Source organism: Pezoporus flaviventris, unplaced genomic scaffold (genome assembly GCF_033815535.1).
Source record: "Pezoporus flaviventris isolate CSIRO_AGI_PZ_B2104156 unplaced genomic scaffold, CSIRO_AGI_Pfla_v1 ptg000015l, whole genome shotgun sequence".
NCBI lineage: Eukaryota > Metazoa > Chordata > Aves > Psittaciformes > Psittacidae > Pezoporus > Pezoporus flaviventris.
The window spans coordinates 28,720,568-28,745,219 of record NW_026892563.1 but is presented as its reverse complement, the minus strand read 5'-3'; the positions used below and the strand labels follow the sequence as shown (position 1 = coordinate 28,745,219).

General features: G+C 39.0%; 1 protein-coding gene across 8 annotated transcripts in view; it reads left to right on the top strand.

Moving 5' to 3' along the window:
* POU2F1 (POU class 2 homeobox 1) overlaps positions 1–24,652 on the top strand; it is a 104,914-nt gene that overhangs the window by 41,198 nt on the left and 39,064 nt on the right. For 6 of the 8 annotated variants that reach the window (XM_061454453.1, XM_061454455.1, XM_061454454.1 and 3 more), the window contains exon 2: positions 17,797–17,862. The exons of 1 other annotated variant lie outside the window; for it this stretch is intronic. In XM_061454453.1, the coding sequence (XP_061310437.1) occupies positions 17,797–17,862 (66 nt within the window). Of the gene's footprint in view, positions 1–11,605; positions 12,667–17,796; positions 17,863–24,652 lie in introns of those variants that run through there. One more of the 8 variants, XM_061454448.1, reaches the window with a different exon arrangement.

Below are 24,652 nucleotides of genomic sequence, written 5' to 3'. Positions count from 1 at the left end.
TCAGCCAAAGGTACGTAATGAGATCCAGTTGCTGGAAACTGCTTCTAGGTGATCTCTGTCTTAAAAGCACACCTTATACTTACAAAACAAAAAAAAAAAGTACTTCAAGTTAACAGCTAAAGCTAAGAAAATGGTATAGCTCCATGTCTTGGTGTGTGCTAATCAGAGCACAGTGTTTTTAATCTACTCCATCACCTGGAAGTTGAGAACTTAGTTGCACAGGAGAACTTAATGGCCTAATTTTATTTCATAAATGTGCTTATCTTCAAGTCTCTTCAGAAGGCAAAACCTTCACTCTTCTTCGTTACCTTTTCTTTTCCCCTCCATCCTCTGTTTAAGCTGTTTATAAGCAAGTAGCATGTGTAGGGTTAGCACTGATCAAGCCAAATGATGCTCTAAATTACATATGGAAAATTTCTTGGCAAGGATGTCCTCAGCATGCATCATGTATAGAAACCTCAGCATCGATATGAGCTGTAGAAGACAGAGTGTGTGCTTAAATCTCCTGTATTTTTGAGATGTACAAAACCTGCCTCTTTGTTGGTATAGAAGATACATATGAGTGTGTTTTTGTGCGTGCATATTTGCATTTGGAATGTCTCCTTAGCACCTGATACCAAATACTTATTTGTTATACCAGTACTAGCAGGTGCCACACTTTTTTTTTTTCCAAAATGGCATAGTAACTTTGTATGTAAAATATCTTCACTTTTCAGCTTCTCAGATTCCAGAGTCTGCCACCTGTATGTCCATTTCATTTTTTTCTGTTAATTATGTAAACCTATTGCTTGCAATACAGACTAAGATACTTCAGGTTTTAATTCTTTGGTGTTTATTAACATATGATGGACTGTTAATATGATGTGCTTCTTAAAGAACAAATTATGCTAGGCCTGTAGAGGAATACTATTTTTTTCCCTGCCAAATAATGATTTTTTTTTTTTTTTCTTCCCCAGTTGAGTGGGCTTACAGTCATCATTTTTTACGCTAAGTGTCATCTTGTGCAAGAAGTAGGGGAAATTGAAGTAGTGCTACATAAGATAGATTCAAAACAAAATAAAAAAGAAAATTCTTCAGTGTATACTTAAGCCATGGGGCTCCTTGCTGCAGGCAGGCTCCTGAAAAGGGTTCAGCAGGATGTTGACGTGGATTCATGGGAGAGAAAAGTCTGCTGCCGGTTACTTAGTGTTTAGCAACATTCTCTGCCACAAAAAGTCTTTGAGTTGTAATCTTGGGGGGGGGGGGGGGGGGGGGCAGTGTCTTTAGATGCCTTTTGTGCTCCTGCACTCCAGCCTAAGCATCAACTTTTGGTTGGTTCCTGACTATCCATAGGCTAATACTTGGGAGACATGGGCCCTTTTCCCTAAGTCTGTAGGGCTCTTAGTTCAAACCGCAGTCTGTGTAGAGGAGAGAGTTGTGGCCACACTAAAGGAAAAACAGAGAAAGTGTACTCCTTACCTGTTTCTCTTTTCTGGTCAGCTGACCAACAAGTACATATTCTATGGCCAGCCAGTACACTTGTGGTTCCAACTTAGCCCCAGTGCCTTCTCTCTGCTGTTTAGCCAGCAGACGTGGAAAGTGAGAAAGCTGATGTGAAGTGCCAAAAAGAAGAGCTGCAGGCTTGAATGTAGGCAAAAGCAGAGAGCTGCCTTTGCAGGACACAGAGAGGAGTGGAATGAATAGAAAGTGGGATACTTGTTTGTAGGTAAGGATAGGATTTGTATGTGATGAACAATTGCTAGTCAGTCACAGGGTAACTTTAGATTTTTTAGAATGAGACTTGGAAAGCTTATGCAGAAAAGTAGAATTAAAATGGGAAATACTTACCAGATGTCTTGTGGAAGTCTTACAACTGAACCAAAAGTATTTTTGTTTTGGGTTTCTGACTTCTCTTTTTCAGCTGTATATTCTTGATTGCAATATACAGAATAACGTGTTTTCTAAATAGTTTCTTAAACCTTGCAGCAGAAGACAGAAGCCATTTCCTTCATAGGCATTACCTCCTGTAAATAACAAATGCTCACTTTACATGCTGAGCAGATGCTGAACTAGGAGCATATGCAGAGTTCTATTTTCCTGTATTAATCAAGGAGAAATGGATGTTCTTTTCAGGAGATGTTTCCTTTACACGATGTTGCAATTGGTGGTTAACTCTGAGTGTTTAAACTCTGTAGCCAATATGAAGCAGATACAACCTTTCTCATGGCCAGCTGTGCAATTTGCTATGGGAATTTGGTGGGGAGTGTGTGCCCTGGGGACCACACCTGGCTTATTTGCATTAGATTTAATTTGGGGAAATTCAAAAGAAGAAAAGAGTGTACAGTAGCCAGCAGGCAGGCAAAAATGGGCTTGTCAGTTTGCACCTGTCACATTGGATGGACAAGCTGCTCGTATACATCGATAGTTCTTGCAGTCATGTAGGGCTCTGAATTTTGTAGCCTTTTTCGTGCATTTTGTGAGTGTTGAGAGGCTTGTTGGAAATGTAATGTCACAGAGGATTTGTGGTTTTGTGTTATTGCCCCTAACTTAGTTAAATCCCAGAGAATTTGTTAACTTTCTCTGCATTCTTAATGAGTATTCCCTCTGTGATGGTGAGGGACTGGGAAGGCAGTACAGAATACAGGTCATTCTTTTTAAATGGCATGTTAGTTCAATATTAAAATGTCAGTGCAATGTTGAGCTTAGCATGGTTTTTATTTTTCTTCTGAATACCAAATTGTTCTTCTTTCAGTGGGGACTGTGACTTCTAAGGAGGCTGTGGCACAGTTTTCACTCAAGTCAGCAGCAGCTCGCAGGCTGCTTGTGGCTGGATTTTGGGGGATGATGGTGTCCTGGTACTTAAGTGCTTTACTTCTTTCTTGCTTCATTCTCACTACATTCATGTGCCTTTTGACCAAGACTGGACAAAAGTGATTAAAATAGCACTGTATGCTGACTTGCTCTGTATGATCTTTCTTCCACTGGGCTGACAAACTGCCTTGCTACCTTTCTGCAGGAATGTCTTATAGGAACATATAAACTGTTTTCAGAACAGTATGCTTAGAAACTTTGAGAAGATTGAAGTCACCACCTCAGTACCTTTCTTTTTAAATTTATATATTAAAAAATTTAAACTTACATAAACCCCCATACTATATATATGCTAAATAATATAGATACTAAATTATATGTAAAGTGTGTATATACACTTGTGTATACTAAATAATATATGTACTATATTATTTGTTTTATATAAAAGCATGTATATATAGTATATATGTTTATATATAAAACATACAATTTCATATATATATGTATATGTAAAATAATTCTGAGGGCTAATGGGTGGTTGTCTACCTGTAACTATTTTCAGTTCTGATCTATTGTAATGTCTTGGTCCCCCCTGAAGCTTCAGGTTTTAAGCCTGTTGTGATGCTGTAGACCAACATACAGGCTTTTTATATAGATGGTTCAGATTTTTATAAGGTGTGCTTTTTACTTATTTGCTATAGTTTAGTTCTACTATAATATTACAGAATTATTAGCAATTATTTCTAAATTCTTCTGTGAATAGTTCCTTGGATTTGGGGTTTAGTAAGCCAGGTCTAAGCTAGTGTACTCATTGATGTAATTGTAGCTGTTACTCCACTTCTGCTTCTGTTAGTTTCTTGTTAATGCCCCCCATTTTCTTTACTTTCAAAGCTTTGTAGTTCTAGTGCCTTCTTCAACACATCTGATGAAAATAAGTGATTATGTAATTAAGTCTTACAGTGTAAGAATCACATTTCCATTTTTGAGCATGGAAATGGTGTGTGTGCAGAGACCAGAAATCAAGACCAGTATTCTCAAGAGTGAAATTGGAGGGGCATGTTCATATGTAAGTATACTAACTGATATGAGTTGTCAGCATTAGGGCTGACAGTGTCCTAAAGAGGAAATAATTGTTATGAGATTTTAATTTCTTCTACTTGTCACATAAGTTGCATGATAGAGTTCATAAGATGAATAACATATGAGTGGATTTAAGCCATAGACAATAAAAGTTTTAAGGTAATACTGCAGCTGAAACAGTCTTGCCTAGTTGTTTGTTCTGCCTCTTTGCTACCTTTGCACTTTAAACATTTCTTCCCTTGGACGAAGGAACAGATTTGGGTTGGTATTTTCTCCTTGTGGTTGGAGTAGTTTTAACACAGGTTAATTCTCTTGGGTAGTTGTGTAATGGCAGCACAAAGAGGAGTCAGAGCAGCAGAGATGAGCGGTGCTGCAACTGCAGGTACTCCTGCTGGCATTTTCCTGCCTCAGAGCTCATGGCCCATGGCTGCAGTACTGGCAGTCATCTATTTAAGGTTCTAAATTAAGTGTCCTATTTTTAATTTTTTGGTTTCTCTGTGAAAATGGCGAGATATGCATATACAAAACTTGTGTTTCACTGAGGAATTGGAAACCAAGAATTAAAGTATTCTGGGTATCACTTTTAAACATTTTATTTGTTAGGCCTTTGACCTACTTTTTTCACTCTGTAATGTTGACTACATCATGAATTTAGAGAGGGACTTTTCACAAGGGCATGTAGTGACAGGACAAGGGGGAATGGCTTTAAACTGACAGAGAGGAGATTTAGATTAGGTATAAGGAAGAAATTCTTCCCTGTGAGAGTGGTGAGGTGCTGGCACAGATTGCCTAGAGAAGCTGTGGCTGCCCCATCCCTGGCAGTGTTCAAGTCCAGGTTGGATGGGGCTTGGAGCAACCTGATCTAGTGGAAGGTGTCCCTTCCTGTGACTGGGGGGGTTGAACTAGATGATCTTTAAAGTCCCTTCCAGCCCAAACCCGTCTGTGATTCTGTGAGTTTCTTTAGAGGATTCAGTATTTGTCAACTTCACACTTCCAATCAAAGTAAGTTACAAGAAGTGGGGCAGTGAGGAAAAGTTTATCCTTGCTCTGGTTTGTTGGACAAATAAATAAGACATTCCTGCCTTCAGTGGTGTGTGTCTGTGGGCCTGCACATAAAATGTGTGTCTTCCCAGCAAATCCTCTGCAAACACAGCCATAGGGGGTAGTCATACAGCATGCACTCAGCATTGCTTCTAGTAAACCTGTTCTTGTGGTTATTTCCTGGAAAAGCTAATCAATGTCTTCTCTGCTTTAGCACAGCATAGGTGATAAAATGAGCAAAACAGTGCTTGTGAACATTTCCCGGAAAAGCACATGTAGGTGATATGTGTAGCTGCCCTGTGGTTTTCACTTCCTATTGTTCCTGTATTATTATAAGTTAAAGACCAGGTGCCCAGAAACTAGTATTTTTTTTTTTTTTTCTGACTGATGGCAAATGCAGTCTTATGTTAGCTCTGACCATCCAAAATGATAGATACTTGGATAGGTGTGCTAATGGATGGAATCTGCGTCTGCAGTGTGAATAACTCCGTTTCTTTCTTCAGATCTTGCATCTGGCAATTTTTTGTTCTATTTTGTTCAACAAAGCAGCTTGTCTGGAATTTGGCTTTTCCTCTTTGAGATCAAATAATTTAACCTTCAGAAAGAAGCGTTCTCATGAGATGTCTTGTGGGTCCTACAGGCGTTAATAGTGTCTGGATCAGTGTGCTGAGTGCATTAAAGCAATATCCGCCTTCAGATTTGAGATAGTTAAGGAAGAGAGAGCAAAAGCAGTTTCTAAAAGGAGAGTGATAACAGCAATGCAACTTCAGTTCATACCATGAACTGTAGAGGTTTTTGCATGTGCTTTTTTTCTGTCAATTTGTCTGTCAAACACTCTGACGCTTACTAGAACGAAATACTCTGTTGTTGATCTTGATGTATTCAGTTAGCTCCAGCAGAAATCATAATAAACTGAAACCAATGACTTTGATTTATGTATTTTGGGAGTGACCTGTAGCTTATTTAATGACAAGTGTCGTGGAGACTGGGATTTGAATTGAACTGAATTGAGTCACATACTAAATTAGTCTATTCTTTGTGGAGCCCTATTCATCAAGCTAGGCTAGTAATTACTACTTTGGCAAAGTGGAGAACAGAGAAACAGTGTATTTGCATAAGGCAAGATGATTTACAGGTAAGTTTCAAAGTAACGTTTTTAAGGTCTGAGAGCCTGTCCATGTTGTGTGGGTACACATGGGGAGGCAAATGCTTTTGGAATGCACATACACTGATGTTTCCAATATGTAATAGGTCATACAACTGCTAAAACAAATATTCCTATTCAATATTTGAGCTTGGCATAAGTAGCCTTCAGATATTATCAGATCAATTGTGGTCTGACTTACATATTAGAGAATATTTGCTTTACTGAAATACCTGGTATTTTGAATGTATATTGCAATAACTATTTGAAACTAACAGTAATTATACTGTCTTCTTTAGTAGTATGAAATGTGTTTACCTTTTCCATTCAGATGTGTGCACAGTTTCAGTAGCCAGTGCATGTGTGCGTGGAAGACATGTTCCCATAAATGTTATCACAGCACGTGACGAGATGACCAAGAGGATGACCAGGTCAGGGGATGTATGAGCATGGTCTGGCATTCCCTGTCAGGGGAAGTTTACAGTGCTCCTGATTCTCCAGCTGCCCCAAGCTGCAGCATCCTATAAAAGCTTCTGAGCTTTCAAGGTGGTGGGTTTTTTGTTTTCTTTCATTACTGCTGTTACATAGACCTGAGCCCTTAGATTTCTTTTTTTATTATCATTCTGATAAATTTTGAAGTTTTACTGATCATGTTCTTCAGCCCTCCCTTGTGTTCAATTCATGTAACTTAAGTCTTCATTTCAGTCTTTCTCTACTGTGTTGTGCAGTGCCTTTTTTGAAAAGCAATGTGAGGCACATAAATCTTGTAATAAAATATGAGATGTTTACTAATAAAACAAGATATATCTGATCCAGGCGTTCAATACTTGTCAATGTGAAGTATTTCAGATTTGTCAAACCAGTAATTTTAAAGAGAGATGAGACCCACATATGTGTGGATAAAAACTCAAACAAGCGTCTCCCTTAATAAGTTTAAAATGTAAATATTTTTGTATGTGTGTGTTTTTAAAAATATCCCACTTAACTTTGGATACTACTTTTCAAGTAAAAGTTCACTAGAGCAAGGAATATGTAATGGTTTAGAACTGAACCTCAAATGTGGTGGAATCATAGCACAGTTTGCTGATTTTTCAATGCTAACTTCTAGTTAAATTGAAAGGAGTTGGGTGCCCTCCTGCAAATACTGAAAAGTGCTACTGGGCAATAGCCCTATGGCATATGCAGTGTGCTGGTTAAATAACACAGTTTTGTGTTCAAATGTGTGACACTTTGGGTTGTTTATTTGAATTAAGTTCTGAAGTTGGTGCTTATGATGGAGTGTTTGGTGCACATGAATAAATAAAAATGAAAAATAAAAATTTCAGCCAGATGAAAACATGAGTGAAACACAAGTGCTTAAATCAGGAGAGGTAAAACTTAAGGTTTTTTACTCTTCAAAATTTCTGTGATTTCTAAGTATTATGATGGCTTTATGGCTCACAGTTGCGATTTTGAGCAAGTGTTGACTGCAGTGAATTTGTATCCTATGCTTCTGAAAACACTCAACAGAATGAAAGCAAAGCTTTAATATAATGTGGTATGGCTTGTAGGCCTTAAAGGGAGGGCAAAACTGTGCAGATGATGCTCTAGAATGATAGAATTAGCCATGAGTTCCAAATGAGGCTCAGTTTGCTTGTGACAGCTATAATGTTTCCTCCTCCTCAGACACTGGTACTATATTGTGAGTTTGTCATGACCAAAATTTTCTTAAATCATGATAGTTGTTACCTTCTGTGGACAAAACTAAGTGAGACTTAAAAAACCAAACCCACGAACAACTTCCTTAGTATTTATGTCTCAGGTGCTTATGAATGTCTGCTGCCCTGCATTGCTAAGTTGAATTAGCATTCCCGCTTAGCTGTCTGTATACTTAATTTTCTTCAAAAAAGGTGCAAGAAAGAATTCTGAAAAACATTTTGTGTGGTGGGAAGTTTGAAAGGATAGTTATGATTTGAGTTTGTGAGAGAGAAGTAAAATCAGATGTAGACTAAAGTTCCAATTCATAGCAATTGGGTAATGACCAGTAATTCAAAACCAGGCCAATTTTATTTGACTTTTCCAGACAGCTGCTCTTTGGCTTTCAGAGCAAACTTAGTAATTTTCAGATAAAATCAGTTTTGTTAGCCAAAGCTAAAGGTGGTGGCTAAAATTAGAGCTTCGTTTGCAGCCCTAACTATGAACAGACTGCTGTTTGTAATCACTCTAAGAGGATTGTGCCAACTTTAATAATAGCTAATTATGTGGAAGTATGTGATTTTTATAAACTTGTATGTTGGAGTTGCATTTGATAAAATTTTTATTAGGCTTCATTTGGCTTGTGGAACGGAGATTTGGAAATGTCTTGAGTTAGAATGTGGTAGCTCTGTGTAATGTCAGTTTAGGGTATCTAGGTCCCTGGCTGGCGCAGCACATAGAAATAGCCTTACTCAAAGTGTTGCCAGTGTTTGTTGTTGTTGTGCTTAGTCAGGTATTATCCTCAAAGCTCTGATGACCTGTCTTCTTCAGTGGTTCCTCAGGATAAAATATTCTAGATGCTGATAGACTAATGAAAGCCGTATGTTAACATGTTACAATTTATATTTTATTTCCTTTCCTTGTATCATTACAAATACACCATACAAAATGAGAATAATGAGTAGAGTTGTCTTACAGGGTAGTATTGCCCTGTTGTATCAGGCTTGTCACAGAGCTGACTAGTGGCAGAAATTTCCTAGCTGTCATTGAGGGCAGGTAGTAAATGACATTTTAGTAACGTATGGAAACATTCCTGTATAATAAATGAAGATTCTGTTCCCCCATAAAGATGCTGAATAGAATGTTGTTGATAATAACTTATCCCTTTAATTCTGCCTCATTTGTATTGTTTTTTTTTTTTAACGAAACAGAAACACGAGAGAGAGACAGACCATCTGAATATAAGGGTTTAAGCATCCTTTCCCCTATTTTTTATCAACTTTCACTATCTATAGGACATTGGGGAATAAGTTTTTGGAGTTTACACTCAGTTGGGCATAATAAATGGGAAAAAAAAAAAAAACCAAAACGGGAGGAGAAATAAAAGAGGAGGTCTAACCATGGGTTGCATAACCTGCAGGGGAAAATGAAATTCCCTTTCTAAAAAGTAAAGTATTAAGGTACCAAGTGTAATCATTATAACTGAATAAATAAAGTGACATATTGGTGCGACACACAGCAAAACAGAAGAATTCATTTGAATTGGGAAGATACGGAAAATATGTGAAGAGAAGAAGAGAAATGGATTGGAAAATGTCTCCTGAAGCTGTATCTGCAAACTCTGAAATATTTGACTGAAGAAGAGCTACTTTTGCTATACTTGGCTCCATGTTATTGGCTTAATTCCTTTGGTTTTAAGGAAAAGTTTGAATAGAATTATGTGGGGAAAATCATCAATGTAAGAGTTGTAGGATTGGGTGAAGAGGAGAGAAATAATTGTTGAGGTGTCTGTAGGTGTGCGGGATGTAGAGAGATTTTTGTACTGATGAGTGCAAGGTGCACCTATTTATCTTCTTAGAGGTGCCTCTAGAGCAAAAATGAAACATTGTATGCAGAGCCCAGCCTGGTATTTTGCTTTAATATGAGTACTGGAAGAATGACTTTGTTTTTAGGGTGTGAAGTAACTTTTAACGTAAGAAACCAGAAACAAAAGAATGGCCAATGATGTGGCAGAACCTAAAGAGAATGTTAAACTAGCATATCCAGCTATTGGTTTTGAATCTGGGTGGTATACACTATTTCTCCCCAAACCTTTTCATACTTGTGTCTTCAGGCCTCCTTTAGAAGCCTGCCAGATAAATAATTGCAGAAGTATGGCCTAAATGAAACAATAGGATTTATTTTGGCCAAAAATTAAGAAGTTCTGTAAAACAGAACAAAATTGTAAAACAAAATTGTCAAAGAGTGAAGTGGTTGCTGGCAGAATGGTACTCTTCTCCCTCCCTTTGTTAGCTTGATAAGTCAAAGGTTTTATTTCAGTTAGCAGCTTAGTAGAAGTTACAGTTCAAAAGAATGTTTGTGTTTGTGTTTGGAAGTTACAGTTCAAAGGAATGTTTGTTTGTATTTGGGTTGGCATTCATATTTGGGAATGGGAAGAAAATTTTTGCCTTGTCTTTGTTAGCTATCAGTGCAATGTTGATAGTATGGATGGGCTGTGGTACCACCAGCACACTTGGCTAACTGCTTCAGGCATGTCCTTCCCTGGCCTTTATTTGCTGTTTGCTTATTCTGTTATTTGATACGAGTCATCCATCGCTACACACGTGCCTGCTCTTAACGGTAACTTCCTGCAGTCATGTGCTTTTGATGCTGCACCTGTGTTCAACCAGCTCAGCACAGGCTCTCATTTGAAAGGAATCCCAAGATAACACTGCTGTTCTCTTACTATGCATCTAGCTGCCTCCCCTCAGCCACTGTTAAACTGGCATTTGCTTTGTGAAGTGCTTGGCTTGTTACAGCATTTGTGCTCAGACTCTTCTGATGAAGCAAGTGGATTATCTCCCAGTGCACTCCAACAGCATGTATGAAAGAGTAATGTTTCATACACTAAAATGTAACTGAAGGGTCTGCAAACCATGGAGATGTCCCTCTGAGTTCTCAATGGGACACATGAATGAGTAGAAAACCAAGTTTTTAGACAAATATTAGGAAAACCTATCCAGTACACCCAGTTGTTTCCCTGCAGCTGGGGTCACCTTACGTTCTTGCAATCTTTTTCAGGTGTAGCTCACTCATGCTAAATATATAGCAGGGAACATCTTGTGTTAAGTAGAGATAGGAACCCAAACAGAAGAGGTCAAGGATGGAAATAAATTCCACTCAGTACTGAATGATTGAGAAATCCCTTTTCTGTCACTCCCTCTTGTTGTTTGGAGAGGTGGTACTTGAATTCATTTCAGAAATGAGAAGAAAAGTAAAGATAACGTGAGGTTTTTTTGGGTTTTTTTTTTTGTTTGTTTTGTTTTATGGGTTGTGGGGTGATTTTTGTTTTTTGTTTGTTTGCTTGTTTTTTTTTTTAAGAAAAATACCCCTACCCTTTCAATTCACATTAACATCTGGAAGTGAGTGGCTCAAGCCTATAGTCACCTGCATCATCACATTATCTTTTCCTGATCAGAATGTGGAATATTGAATGTTGTGATGTACACATTACATTAAATTTTTATCTAGATGTTCTTGCATTATATATCTTGGTATTTGTGTGTTAAATGATTTGAGATGGCTTAATAGCTTGTTAGTACAACCAGTTGTGTGGACCACTTTTGGAAAAGAAGATAGATGCCTCCACAGACCAAAGCCTTTTCCCAGTTCTCTGGTCCTTCAGTGTACTTTGTGGTGACGGCTGCAAGCGTGTTCTGGTCATCAGTGAGTGGTTCAGAGATGTAACCTGGCTGTAAAGTGCCCCTTTCAAAGGCCATAGCTTCACAGTAAGCTTTCTTTAGCTATATTGTATACATTTATGGCAGGGATTAGTAGTAGTTTTTTTGGTTTTTCTTGGAAGTCATTGGAAAGCAGGAGTAAATCTATTTTGATTTCACTTGGGATAGATTAGTGGGTGTCAAATGTTACACAGTACTTGATGTATCTACTGCTGTTAAGTTGGCCATGGCAAAGGGATTACCCAATAATGAATTGCCAAGCTCTTCAGCCATTTAAAGGGAATCGTGCTGCTTCCTTGCCCTGGTGGTACTCTCTTTCCTGCCCAGGACCTTCTTGTGACAGTTCGTGTTTGGAAATGGAAAACTCCACGCAGATGTCCATGCACCGGTTTGACAGCTTTGTGTTCAGCTTCTACCTTGCTAATTGTTTTTGTGGATTATTTGGATTGTGTAGAAAGCTTTTTCCAAATCCCCTTTATTACTGAAGTTATTGTTGCCAGCAGGAATAAAATTAAAGGTGCTTAAGTCTGTAGAGTTGTTTCTAATTTGTACGTGTCATTTCAGTGGCATTTGAACAGAACTCTCTCTCTTCCCCTCCCTGCTCCCCTGTGGTACTGTGTTGAGCTAGGGCTAAGAAGCCAAGCCATTGGAAGAAAATTCATTTTGTTTCCTAATTATTATGCTGGCACTTGGGAGATAATTTTTCCCTTCATGCACTGCCAATTAATATGCAAATGAGCTGATAAATATTTATACCGTGATTTAAATTATGCAGGGAGCGCTTTCAGTGTACTCTGCAAATGAATTGTTCATGGACTTCAAAGTGCTGGCTGCTGTGCTAACGAGAGGAGATTTGCATAAGGCCCTAATCAGGCGCATACTGATTAAGCTTCATTATGGAAACTGCCAGCTGCAATCTTTGTTTCTATTTTATTACAAAAAGGGGAACTTTTCACGCTTCAGTCGCCTTGACAATGTCAGACACAGCTAGTAGGAGAGACTAAAACTCCACAGAGCAACTGAAGTTTCCCTGTTCACTTGAAGATTGCTATGGTGTAACTGAAGTTGTATTTCTTCTCCCACCTCCCCACTCCCTTTCGTGTTCAGTCAAGACCAGTAGTGTAGATTTGATAGAAATTGCCATTCTCTCTTTCCTTGGACTATCTGAACCTGTAGAGGATACCACAGCAATGCTGGACTGCGGTGACTACGTTATAGGTGGGTACCAGCTCAGCTCTTTCTTAACAGCATTTAATATGGACATAGGGGCTGTGAGGTTGACTATGCATAGAGGCTTACTTGCATATGCAGAGGTGAGAGGAAGTATTTGTAAGGCTGAAGCTCACCAGTGAATCGGAAGCAAGTAGCTGCCTGATAGATGGATAGATCTGTACCAGGGAAATACATGGTCTGGTTGGTTGGGGTTTTTTTTTTGGTGTTTTTTTGTTTGTTTGTTTTTTGTTTGTTTTGTTTTGTTCTTTCCCTCACTCCAGGAGAATGTTTCCTCTGCACTGGAGAGATTTGCTGCTAGGCTTGGATGATATTAATACAGACCTATTGCTTTTAGGGTTTCAATCTGAGAAGCATTTGGCTTCTGACAAGCACTGGACTTGACTTGCATATCTGTGTTGTGAATTCTAAAGCATTAAAATAAATAAGAGTCCCAGTCTCAAAGAATTTAGTAGTTTTATTGAGCCGTTCCCCAACAGAATGTATATTATGTCTGTGTATTTCTAATATAACAGCAAGGTTCTTCATGCGTAATAGAAAACAAGGTGGAGTGCGTGGTGGTTGCCATTGATAGTGTTGCAAGCTATGCCTAAGGTTACTGGGATAATGTATTTCCTGCAGTGAGATTCCATCAGGACTGCAGAACAGACATGCCATAATTTCTTTATATCTTTTAAAGTTATTTATGATAACAGATCATCCTAATTTGACAATAGATTTTATTTCTTTTTCAAGGGTCTTTCCCCAAAGCTCAATTTATAGATTTTTTTTTTCCTTCTTTTGATTCCATTTTTCAAGTTCATGTAATAACTTGTATATCAAAGTAGAAGAATATATTTTTGGATGGTAAATTTTGAAGCAGACAACTGAATACTTGTTTCTGAATATGATTTTGTTTTGTTTTTTTGTTTTAATGAATTTCAAAAGAATTTGTGGCATGTTTTCACTCACATAGAACTTGGGGGGGGGGGTATTTGTTTTTTTTTTTGTTTGGCTTTTTTTCATACATGTTAGTGAATCGTTTTTGCTGGTGCTGATGGAGTACTGAGTACTCCATCACCATACTTCTTGCACTGGGTGAAAGAAAAAAGTTAATGATATATTCTACATTAAGATTTTCTGTGTTTTGCTAGCTATGTATAGTCTCTAATATACTCCAGGTTGGTGCAGTGTCTGTTATTTTTTCCGAATACTGCTTGCAGTGTTACTGGGGGTATGTGAAAGCTTGGCGCAGCACTGCCTTATGACAACCTCAGCCCCCACTACCAGAGTAGCAGTACTGAATGTATTCACTCCTGAGAGTTTGATTTCAGTCATGCACCTGCTGCTTTCTATCCTTCCTTCTGTGGAGTTTGTGCTTTAGATAATTTTGGCAGAAGTTGCAGCCCAGGGCCTTTACTTAAAACCTGAGTAAAATGTAAAGAAAAAAGAAAAGGTGAGGGCATTATGGTTTGGATTTTTTTTAGGCCACTTCATTTGTTATTCTTTTAACTCTAAAGCAGAAATTGTATGAGCATGTATAAGTCAAATAATCTTTTTATTTGACATATAATGAATCTGTAAGTTTAATATCCTGCGGATATGTCTGTTTTTCTGGTAGTAGTTTTGTGCTTCAGATGTATGCCATACCATTTGCAATGGAAATGGCGGCATTGTTCTTGGTGCTTTATATGCAGAAGGCCCACAGAATGAACAAGACATAGTCAGCTGGTGAAATAATGGATGCTATCCTTCATTTGAACTTGACGTTTTTTCACTCAACTTGCTGCTTTTTTGCAATAGCAATGTTTGAGGTCTTTGTTAGAAATGAACCTTTACAGTAAAATAGTCTTCATTTAGACATACTTTTGGTAGCTGAGTAAACTTCGTGTATGTCTAATACTAGGAAACACTGAAACCCTTTTTTAAAAGGATTTAATTTGCAGCATAGCCCGACAGAAAAGCATGTCTTGGTTCATTTATGAAAAGAGGTCTGTACAGTTATAATTTTGTCCTTGAGGAAACTTGCTGGTCTTCCAGGAAAGTTTTGTTGTAGGAACCTGCTCATACTGAGGGAATAGTCACTATGTTGCTTGGAGTTCTGTGCACAGAGCAGTTCTGTCCCCTTTTGGGTTCAGTTTGTTTACCATTAGTATCCTGCGTGGTGATTTCAATGCTTTAATTTCTGTAACAAACTAGTACAGGAGGTCCTGTGTTGTTTACCTTGCAAGAGCTTTTTGAAGTGGTTTGGTGAATAGATCCCATGTTGCTGAGATATGACCTTTCAGCCTGTGCTCTTCCCTTTTGTGGTCATTGCTGTCATGAGTTCAGGCTAACCTTATGCTCTGGGTTTAAAAAACACATCCTGTCTCCAATGGCCCCATGAGTTAACCCAGTTTCCAAAATATAACCAAATATACTGGCCTTCTAAGCCCTCTTTGCTCATATTCATTCCTGTTGGATGACAACCCTTTGTGTCTAAAGGGAACTCTCCTGTTCAGTGTTCTCTGAAACTAAACTGATTTCAGTAGCCATCTGTGGGTCCAGGAGTGAACTAATGCTGTTTATCAAATGAATGTTGCCTATCACTTTAAATAAATGAGCTATTGCCACAACAATAAACTCAATTTAAGACACGTGCAACTTCTAGATAGCAAATAGGTTGTATGTTTTAAATACAGATCTGTCAGCATGGATGGCCGCATCAACAACAAACATTTCTGTGCAGTCAGTGGAACTCATGTTCTGTTTCTAGGTTGTGGATCATGCTATCTAAACTTGGAAAATAACAAAAGAAGGAGCTGGGAAGCAGTAGGTTCTGCATCTCCAACATGAGCAGAGCTCTGTCTTTCAAGACTGTGAACTCATAGCTTGAATCTGCTAAGCAGCTTTTTGCTGAAGTGTGGGCCAGCAGTGCTGAGCTGGAAAGTATCTTCTCACTCACTTCCCCTTTCCAAAATCAGTTTAGAATCATAGAATCATAGAATAGTTAGGGTTGGAAAGGGCCTTAACATCATCTAGTTCCAATCACCCTGCCATGGGTAGGGACACCTTGACTAAACCATATCACCCAAGGCTCTGTCCAGCATGGCCTCGACCAACGCCAGGGATGGAGCATTCACAACTTCCTCGGGCAGCCCATTCCGGTGCCTCACCACCCTTACAGTAAAGAACTTCTTCCTTATATCCAGTCTAAACTTTGCCTGTTTAAGTTTGAACCTATTAGCCCTTGTCCTACCACTACAGTCCCTAATGAAGAGTCCCTCCCCAGCATCCTTATAGGCCCCGTTCAGATACTTCAGGTTGCTGTGAGGTCTCCATGCAGCTTCTCTTCTCCAGGCTGAACAGCCCCAACTTCCTCATCCTGTCTTCATATGGGAGGTGCTCCAGTCCCCTGGTCATCCTCATGGCCCTCCTCTGGACTTGTTCCAAGAGTTCCATGTCCTTTTTATGTTGAGGACACCAGAACTGTACACAATACTCCAAGTGAGGTCTCAGGAGAGCAGAGTAGAGGGGCAGGATCACCTCCTTCGACCTGCAAATGTTTAACACATTTGCCTTTATGCTAAGAGTGACGTTGGTAGTTCAGATCTCTTACATGTGTCTGACTTTTGAAAGATTTAAGCATAGGCATAGGAACATTCTGCATTCAAGTGCACCAGTTGTTTACATGGAAGTTTACATTTGTTTTAAAAATATTGACATTTCTTGACTTGTATTTTCTAACTGCTTATTGGAGTTTTTCCAAGTTGGATGTCTCTTATCTTTTCTCTCACACATGCTGCATTTGTAATTAGCTCACTCCTGTTCCTGCCCCACACTCCCAGCGAGGCTTCATCTTGACTCCTGTTTTCATTCAGGCCCCTGTCCATGTACTTCATTCATCCTGGCTGGTGCTTGTGTTCCTCTGCTGCTGTCACCCGTGGTTCCATTAGCCTGGGGGTGGCACTGGTCTCTCCAAGCAATAGCAGGTGATAGTGTACAGCAGCAGTCTGGTTTCTCATTTTCAAGTCTCACAGACTGCCAAGCAGAGAAGTGTCTGAGCATTCTTGGAAATACCTGAGGGAAAGATGCAGCAGTTAATGCTGTTACTGTATTCTTCAGCCCGCTGTTATTTTGGTAATCTCTGCTTTAATGAAAGTACATGACAGAGGTAACCTTTTAAGCACCTAGCAAGAGAATATCCTGAGTAAAGCATTCATTGTAGTTGCATTTAACTGCTTGTGGGAATGGAAGAATATGCTTAAGGATTTGCTTATGCTTCATTTTATGAACTGTCTTGAGATTCTTTTTGTAGTTTTGGTTTGTGATAATGTGTCACACTGAGGTCAGTAGCAAGATAAGAGGAGGTAATAAGCTGGAGACCTGATGCTGTCACAGAACATCTGTATAGATTTCTGTATAAGGAAACTATATTCTCTCTCTGCCATCTGGAGAGGCCCTCTGCATTGCGCTATGTTCAGCTGACAAGCTGAAACCAAGAGCAGACTTTTCAATAGGTTTCATACAGAGGGCAGAGGAAGAGGAATTGTTTTATATTTGTACTGCTTTGCATGAATATATAGGAAATATAAAAATCACTTAATATCAGTAATTTTACAGGCATTCCTGTAAAATGAAAATGCAGTGTTAGAAAAATGGCATCTGTTTAATTAAAATGACTGAATTTCCTTTCTCTCCTAGGTGGGGGGAAGGAGGGAGGAATGGCAGGGACGACACAAGAATAATGCAGGCCATGGTGGTCAGACTTAATATTTTTGAATCTTGATGTAGTCATTGTGCCTTCCTTTTTTTTTTCCCCTTCCCCCCTTTTTGCTTCTGTGACTTTCATTGTATTGAAAATTAGGTTTCTACCTGGCTTTGCCCTCTAGCATGCTGTCATTTATGCCCTTAACACCATGTTTTCACGTGTGGGAATAATGACATACTAAATTTTGAAACAGTATTTATCTGGAAGGTTCAGTATTGTGTTCTGCTTCTGATCGTTCTTTTTGTGTTATAATCTGAATTAGGCTAAAGTACAGATAACATTTCTGATGTTATATGAGACGGTAAGAATAGTTTTTTGGTTGTTTTGTGTTTTGTTTTTTTTTTTTAATTTCCCTATATTAGTTTATCTTTATCTGTGTTTTAATGCAGACTCAAGAATGAACAATCCGTCAGAAACCAGTAAAACATTGATGGAGAGTGGGGATGGGAATACAGGTAAGAAATGATGAATTGGTGTGCAGGTATTTGCTGATGGAATTCAATGGATATTAAAAGCAAATTTTCTTCACCAGTTTACAGGAATCTAAACAAACCAAACCCCACACCTCCTGTTCATAAGAGACTTGGAAATGCTTTTGTCATGTCAATAAACCTACTGTGTGCAGGGCATGTTTCACACCTGCTGTAACCCTTTGTACAAGATTCCCCTTCCCCATTTCCTGTGTCTGTGATGTTTCTCATATTGTGGAAGGTGTGGTGGCACTAGCTCTCCATGAGTAGTCTCATTTATTTTCCTGGCAGAACATATCTTCAGCACTTTTAACTTGGTCATTTATGTGTGGTTGAAATTTTCCCTGGCAGATGTGGGCCACTGACTGATCTTGTTTCCAATTTAGATTTCATTTAAGCTCTCACAACAGTTCTTAAAAATAAGGCAAAGGGAGAAATCATAATTTCTCAACATCAAAAAAAAAAAAGGAGCCATCTTTTCTGTTATTTTCCCATGTGTTAAAACAGAACCTTGAAATTTGGCCGGGAAAGAACAGCCTTTGTGTCAGGGCCATTGTGCTTCTTAGCACATCCTTAAGATGTGGCCAAGTTCGAAGCCATTGAAGAAGCTTGTTAAGCCACTAAAACTCAATCACGCTGTCTCAGGCTTTAATTCCTTTCTGGAGGTAATTTAATGTTCATTTTAGAAGCAAGAGAAATGACAGTTCTCATTCTTTGTGCAAGGCTTTAATAAAGATAAGAGTGACTGAATGTTCCCGATACTGATCCGAGAGGCTGGATGTTTTCTGCCTGTACATGGGGTCAGCCAACAGGAATTCTGCTTGCTTATTAATGTGTGTTTTGTTACTGGCATCTCATTTTTTTTTAAATTTCTGTTGTATTTGTAATAGGAGAGAGATAAATTCTTTTTATTTACAAAGATAATTTTTTTCTGGTTCTAATACTCGTTTAGGGTGATAGAAAACATTATTTCAAAAAACATGGGCTGTAAATATTTCATAATCATAAACAGCATCAAGAGAACAATGGCTTTAAATATCCCCATAGAATCCTTTTAGCTGGATCGTGTGTGTAAACTTCTGAAAAATTCAGACTCCTTGGCTTTGCGTGACTGCAGTTCCCTGTGTATACGTTTTCCAGAGTGCCCTCCCAAGAGACTTCCTGGGAGCACAGCTTTAGCATTTTCACCTGAACTGAGCTGTTAAAGAGGAGGACTTGGTTGATTCAGAGGTAGTTCATTATCACAGTAGTATTGCATCTGCTTCAGCAGAACCCTGGCTCTGCTCTCCTAGGCAAATACTTCATCAGCGTGAAGAGGGTGGTCATGATATAAAAAAATCAATGCATTGCAAAGCTGCATGTAGGTTCTTTCATTACATAAGGCGATACAATGTCTTTATTTTTTTATAGTCTAACAGGTTAGTTATTACAAAAGTTTGACTCTTACTGGTGTTTGGACCTTTTGCAAACATTGCTTCTGCAATTTAAATGTTCCTGGTCATTCCTTTCAGTTTTGTTTCCTGACTTTTTAAATGATGCAGTCTAAAGTAATGTGTAATTTTTGAGGGCCCTTTGTTCTGCACTCAGTGTTTGGTTGTGTTTTTGTTAAAATACAGTGCTCATAAGATGCTGGCGGTAGTGACTAATGGCATTTGTGACATTTTTGGAGGGTCAAGCATCAGTTGCATTAGTCAGCGGCAGGTGTGAGTATTCCATGAGAGGAATACTCATGGAATGTAATCCTAGGCTTGTGATCAGGGTACTTAGATTATGGTTTTGGGCTCTGTGCTTACTTAGTGAAAAGAACCCAGCCTTCAGCTCAGATCCTAAGGAGCTGGAAGTACCATTGATTGTCCAGGGATTTCTGAAGCAAAATGTTTGAAGAGCATTTTTATTAACACTCAGAGGTTTTGTTTTTGTAACTTTCTGTAACTATCTATTTTCCAGTGACATTTGTAAATCATGTGAATCTGCTGTGCAAGAACTACTAGTCTATCTTTAAAACCTCAGAGGATGTTTGTTTGGATCATTTCTGTTTTAAACTGTAGTAAGCTGATGCAACTTGAAAGTTTGAAGAGAAATTACTGTAGGGCATGGAATTTACGTTTGGCAGAACTAGTCTTCTCAAGGAAAAAAATAAATACCATTGCCACTGGTAAAGATGACTTATCATCAGTAGTTCTCTGATCTGACAGCTAAGTTTCAAGGAAGCTAACAAGTCAGGGTTTTGTGTTTCTGACTCTATTTAGGGAACATAGTACAGTCACCCCAATACACTGGTTACAATAAAATGCCTGAAACAGTTTTTAACTTTAAAATTTTTGTGTTAACTGGACTCCCCTTTTAAACATCTGCAAAAGCAACTCCGTATTTCATGTCTTGATGAGTACAAGAGTTGTTGGATGGCTGTTTTCACAAGAATATGAATTGATCAAATGGTGTTGGGTATTGCAGAATTACAAAAATCTTTTCCAGCCTTCAGTTGTGGCTGGACAGTCTGTTTAGTATCTAGTGGGAAAAAAGAGGGAAGTACATAGTGTGGCTTACAGTAAACAGTCGTTTTGGTTTCCTTTTTATAGGTTGCAGCATAGAATTTTCCAAAACAACTCAACCTTGTTTGTTTCTTTGTGCAATGCATATTCTTTATTTAGAAGCTGTATGAATTCAGTACTATGAAAGCCAAGGTTATAATGTCTGTGGTAGCTGGTGTATTATGACATGCATTGACATAGCAGTAAAATAATAGTATTAAGTGTAGCATTTGGAAGGATTCTTGTTTGCATTGCTCCATTTTCAGAGATTGGTTTTTCCAGTTTCTGTAAGAAGAAAGTCTGTAGCAGCATTGGAGAGGAACCATGAAATATTCTTTAACTGCAAAAATTTGAAACAAAAATTAATGCTAAACTTCTTAGTAATATGGACAAGGAATCAGCAACTTCTTTCTCAGTCCACGTAGGGAGAGGGAAATTTACTGCTGGTGCTGGAAGATGTCTCCTAGAGCACTGTGCAGATAGCCACTCAAGATACTTTTGAAATCTTCCTTCTCCTTGTTTGCCTTCCCTTCCTGAGTCCTTTCTTGAACTTTACTCCACATCTCCCCGGACCTGTAGTTCCTCACTCCTCTTCTTACGTGATTTGTAAATGCTGACTGAAGTCTGATAATTATGATGATTTGAGAGTATTGACTGTAGGTGCAATTTTACTTTGTCATGCCTTTATCCTCTGCAGGTACAATTCTAAGCCACCGTAAACTAATCCATATTCAGGGTGTCCTGGTACTTAGTATTCTCTTTCTTTTCCTGGAATGGTGCTGAATGAGAATGGTTCAAAGATTTGATTTGGCTGAAAAGGAATTAAACTTAATACTGGTTTTCATCCAAACCAACTCCATGAAGTAGCCAACCAGATGGCTGATTTTATGGCAGAATTTGACCATGCTCAAGTTGCATTGGACTAGGGCTGTAAGGGTTGAAGTTTCATGATACAGCTCGATTCAGTCTTAACAACTGAGTTAGGGCAGGCGCATTTCCCTGCTAACACATCTCTGAACTTTCCTGCTTTGCATTATCTGCTGCTGGCTGGGTCCAAAGGCAAGTTATCTCATGTAACTGGGAGAAAACTAACTTGGCCAAAAGAAGAAACAGTTCCCATGGATAGTTTTCTAATCAGTTTTGAAAGGTGAATTGTCTTACTGCTGTGTCCGTGAACTACAAAGAGAGGTAGGACAGTGTCCTGGGTTCAGCAGTAGCAGTCATGTTTCTCCTTCTTGGTAGCTGGTGTAGTGCAGTGTTTTGACTTTCACCTCCTGAACAGAGCTGATAACAAGGATGTTTTGGTTTGGCCAAGGACTTTGTGAGCCTCATGCTCTGCCAGGGAGGAGGGGAAGCTGGGAGGAAGCAGAGACAGGACACCTGACCCAAACTGACCAAAGAGGTATTCCATACCACAGCACGTCATGCCCAGGATGTAACTGGGAGTTAGCCGGAAGGGCTGGGAGACGGCGGGGTTGGAGGAGGTATCGGTCGGAGCTTGGTTGGGCTTGGGGGGCGAGTTATCTGTCAGCTGGTGCTGAGGTGTTGTATTCTCTTCCCTTGTTATTTCCTTTATCATTATTATCACTGGTGGTAGCAGTAGTGATCTGTGTTATACCTTAGTTACTAAACTGTTCTTATCTCAACCCGTGGGAGTTGCATTCTTTTCGATTCTCCTCTCCGTCCCTCCGGGAGTAGGGGGAGGGAAGGGGGGGGGGGGGGGGTGTGTGTGAGTGAACGAGTTACCTGACTGGGTTTAAACCACGACAGACAGGGACAGTGTAGTTGGATCCAAGTTCCCACTCCTTGGTAGTTTGTTGGTTTTTGACGGTTTTTTGGTGTTTTTGTTTGCTTGTTTGGTGTTTTTTGTTTGGTTGGTTTTTTTGGTGTGTTTTTTTTAATGTGTTTTTTGTTTGGTTTTTGGTGTTTTGTTGTGTTTTTTTTTTGTTGTTGGTAAGATGTTAGATCAGCTCTAGCAGTTACAGGAGCTGGGATGGAGATGGAAAAGGTGGAAATACTTGGGATTGTTAAAATCACAGTACTTGTGATTGCATCTGCCATGTCTATTTATCACCATGGCTATTTGCAGTTAACTCCTTATCTTGGGCAGAAGTGGCATTCTGGTCCTTCCATGTCCTTACGGTGTACTGACCTGCTTCTGACAGCTCCCATTTTCCAGTCTCCAAATTTTTTAGATTCCAGAGAGGTGGTGTCACATACTTATGAGCATCTTAAGAGCAAGGCATCTCGTGCTGGATTCAGAGTTTATTTTCCTTGCTGGTCTTCAAAAGACATACGCATCCTGTGATAAATTCAAGCAGCCTGGGTACCATTCCTTATGAAACTAAGGGAATGGGAAAGGGAAGGGATACTTACTGTACTTCCAAATACCAAAGAAATTTTAAGATGCAGGTAGAACAGAGAATGAGCAGTGTGGATTGGTGGTTTATTTTGGTTTTGTTTTTTTTTTTTTTTTTCTCTGACTTTGGTTTTAGGAGGCATGGGGAGAGGGGGTTGGAGTCCTTCAAGGCTGAATTTAAAGAAAACTTTTTTTTCCTCTCAGTAACTGCCTAAACTGGTTCTTGGGACCCGTAGAGATTTTGAGCTCAGTCTTGGAAGTTGCTTTGTTCAAAGCTATTAACCCTAGGAGGTTTGTTTAAATTTCCCTATTAAGAGTCAGCAGAAGTGCTTATTTCTGTGTATTATTTCTGCGCACATGCGTAGCACTCCTCTTTTAATTACAGTATCCTGATTTAAGGCTCTTTTTAAAAGACAGTTCACTAGGGCAGCTTCACCTATTTATTTAAGGTGAGGCTTCCAGCTAGTCTTCTCAGATATGGATAATATTTTTGAACTCTGCAAGTTTCCAATTGAAATTCAAACTTACAGTAAGTTTTCTTATCTGTAATTATTTTTTTTCCTACTTGGAGGTGCCTGCCAATAGTTGAAAATTCATTCAAAGCATCTGCTTAAATGAGGAGGTGGTAGAGTTTTGTTTGTCAGAAATTACTTTTTGTCAGGAATTATTTATATATATTTACCCAAGCATTTTCCCACTCCCTTTGACCTTCTGCATTGAGCTAATTCTGCAGTTTACTGGACAAAAGGAAAATAGATGAGATTATCATAGAATCATAGAATGGGTTGGAGGGAATTCAGTTCCAACCTTCCTGCCACGGGCCAGGGACACCTTCCACTAGAGAAGGTTTCTCCAAGCCCCATCCAACCTGGGCTTGAACACTGCCAGGGATGGGGCAGCCACAGCTTCTCTGGGCAATCTGTGCCAGCACCTCATGACCCTCACAGTTAAGCATTTCTTAATATCTAATCTAAATCTACTCTTTTCTGGTTTTAAGCCCTCATCCTATCACTACTTGCTGTTACAAAAATATTGTTACAGCTCTTTCCAGCAGACCACTTTGAATTGGAATTTTAGATTCATTAAGCAAAATAATGTTATGTAGTTTAAAATTTTTTTATTTTAAGTATTTTTAACACGTCTGTGGATCTTTGGCTGCACATGTGTCTCTTAAGTCTGTAAGCCCTGGCCCAAAGCACAGAATTTAAAACCTTGAGAATAGACTAACTCTTCTCCCACAGCACCAGAGGGCCACCTTAGGTTTGCCTTACATGGGTGCTAGAAAGCTTGTGTCATTCCTTAATTAATTAGTGACTGTCTTTGGAAATCTTGTCTGTGTAAGCAGTTTGTAGGTCAAAACAGAAATGTAAAATACTGGATAGTATATTTCACTGATCAGATTTTAGGCCTGCTTGCTTTTGCAGATGTTTCTAAGGAGTAGCAAACCCCTATTATTGTTTAAGAACTGTGACTCTCTTGCTTAATAGGTAAAGCTAATTTTTATGGCAAAAAATGGTAGATGATGACATAGGAGTCAGTTGAACACCTGCCCATAGGGCACTGACCAAAATCTGATTGTCATCAAGCGTAAACACTCAAGCCTAAAGCTGGTTTTACTTCATTTCAGTCACACAATTTTTAAGATTGCATCATCTGTTCTAGAAATTCCACACAGCCTGGTGCAAGGAAGAAAGGAAGGAAAGAAGGGAGTCTGCCTTCTTTTTAGCTGCTTAAAGTAGTCATACACACCATACAAAACCAATTGTTGATAACGCCTAATGTTGATTTGATCACCTCCCCACGGAATGATTCTTAAAAATTTGTAGTTAGAATCCCTCTTGGCAGAAGAGAAATGTGTGTTAGTTGTGGAAAAAATGTCCACGTC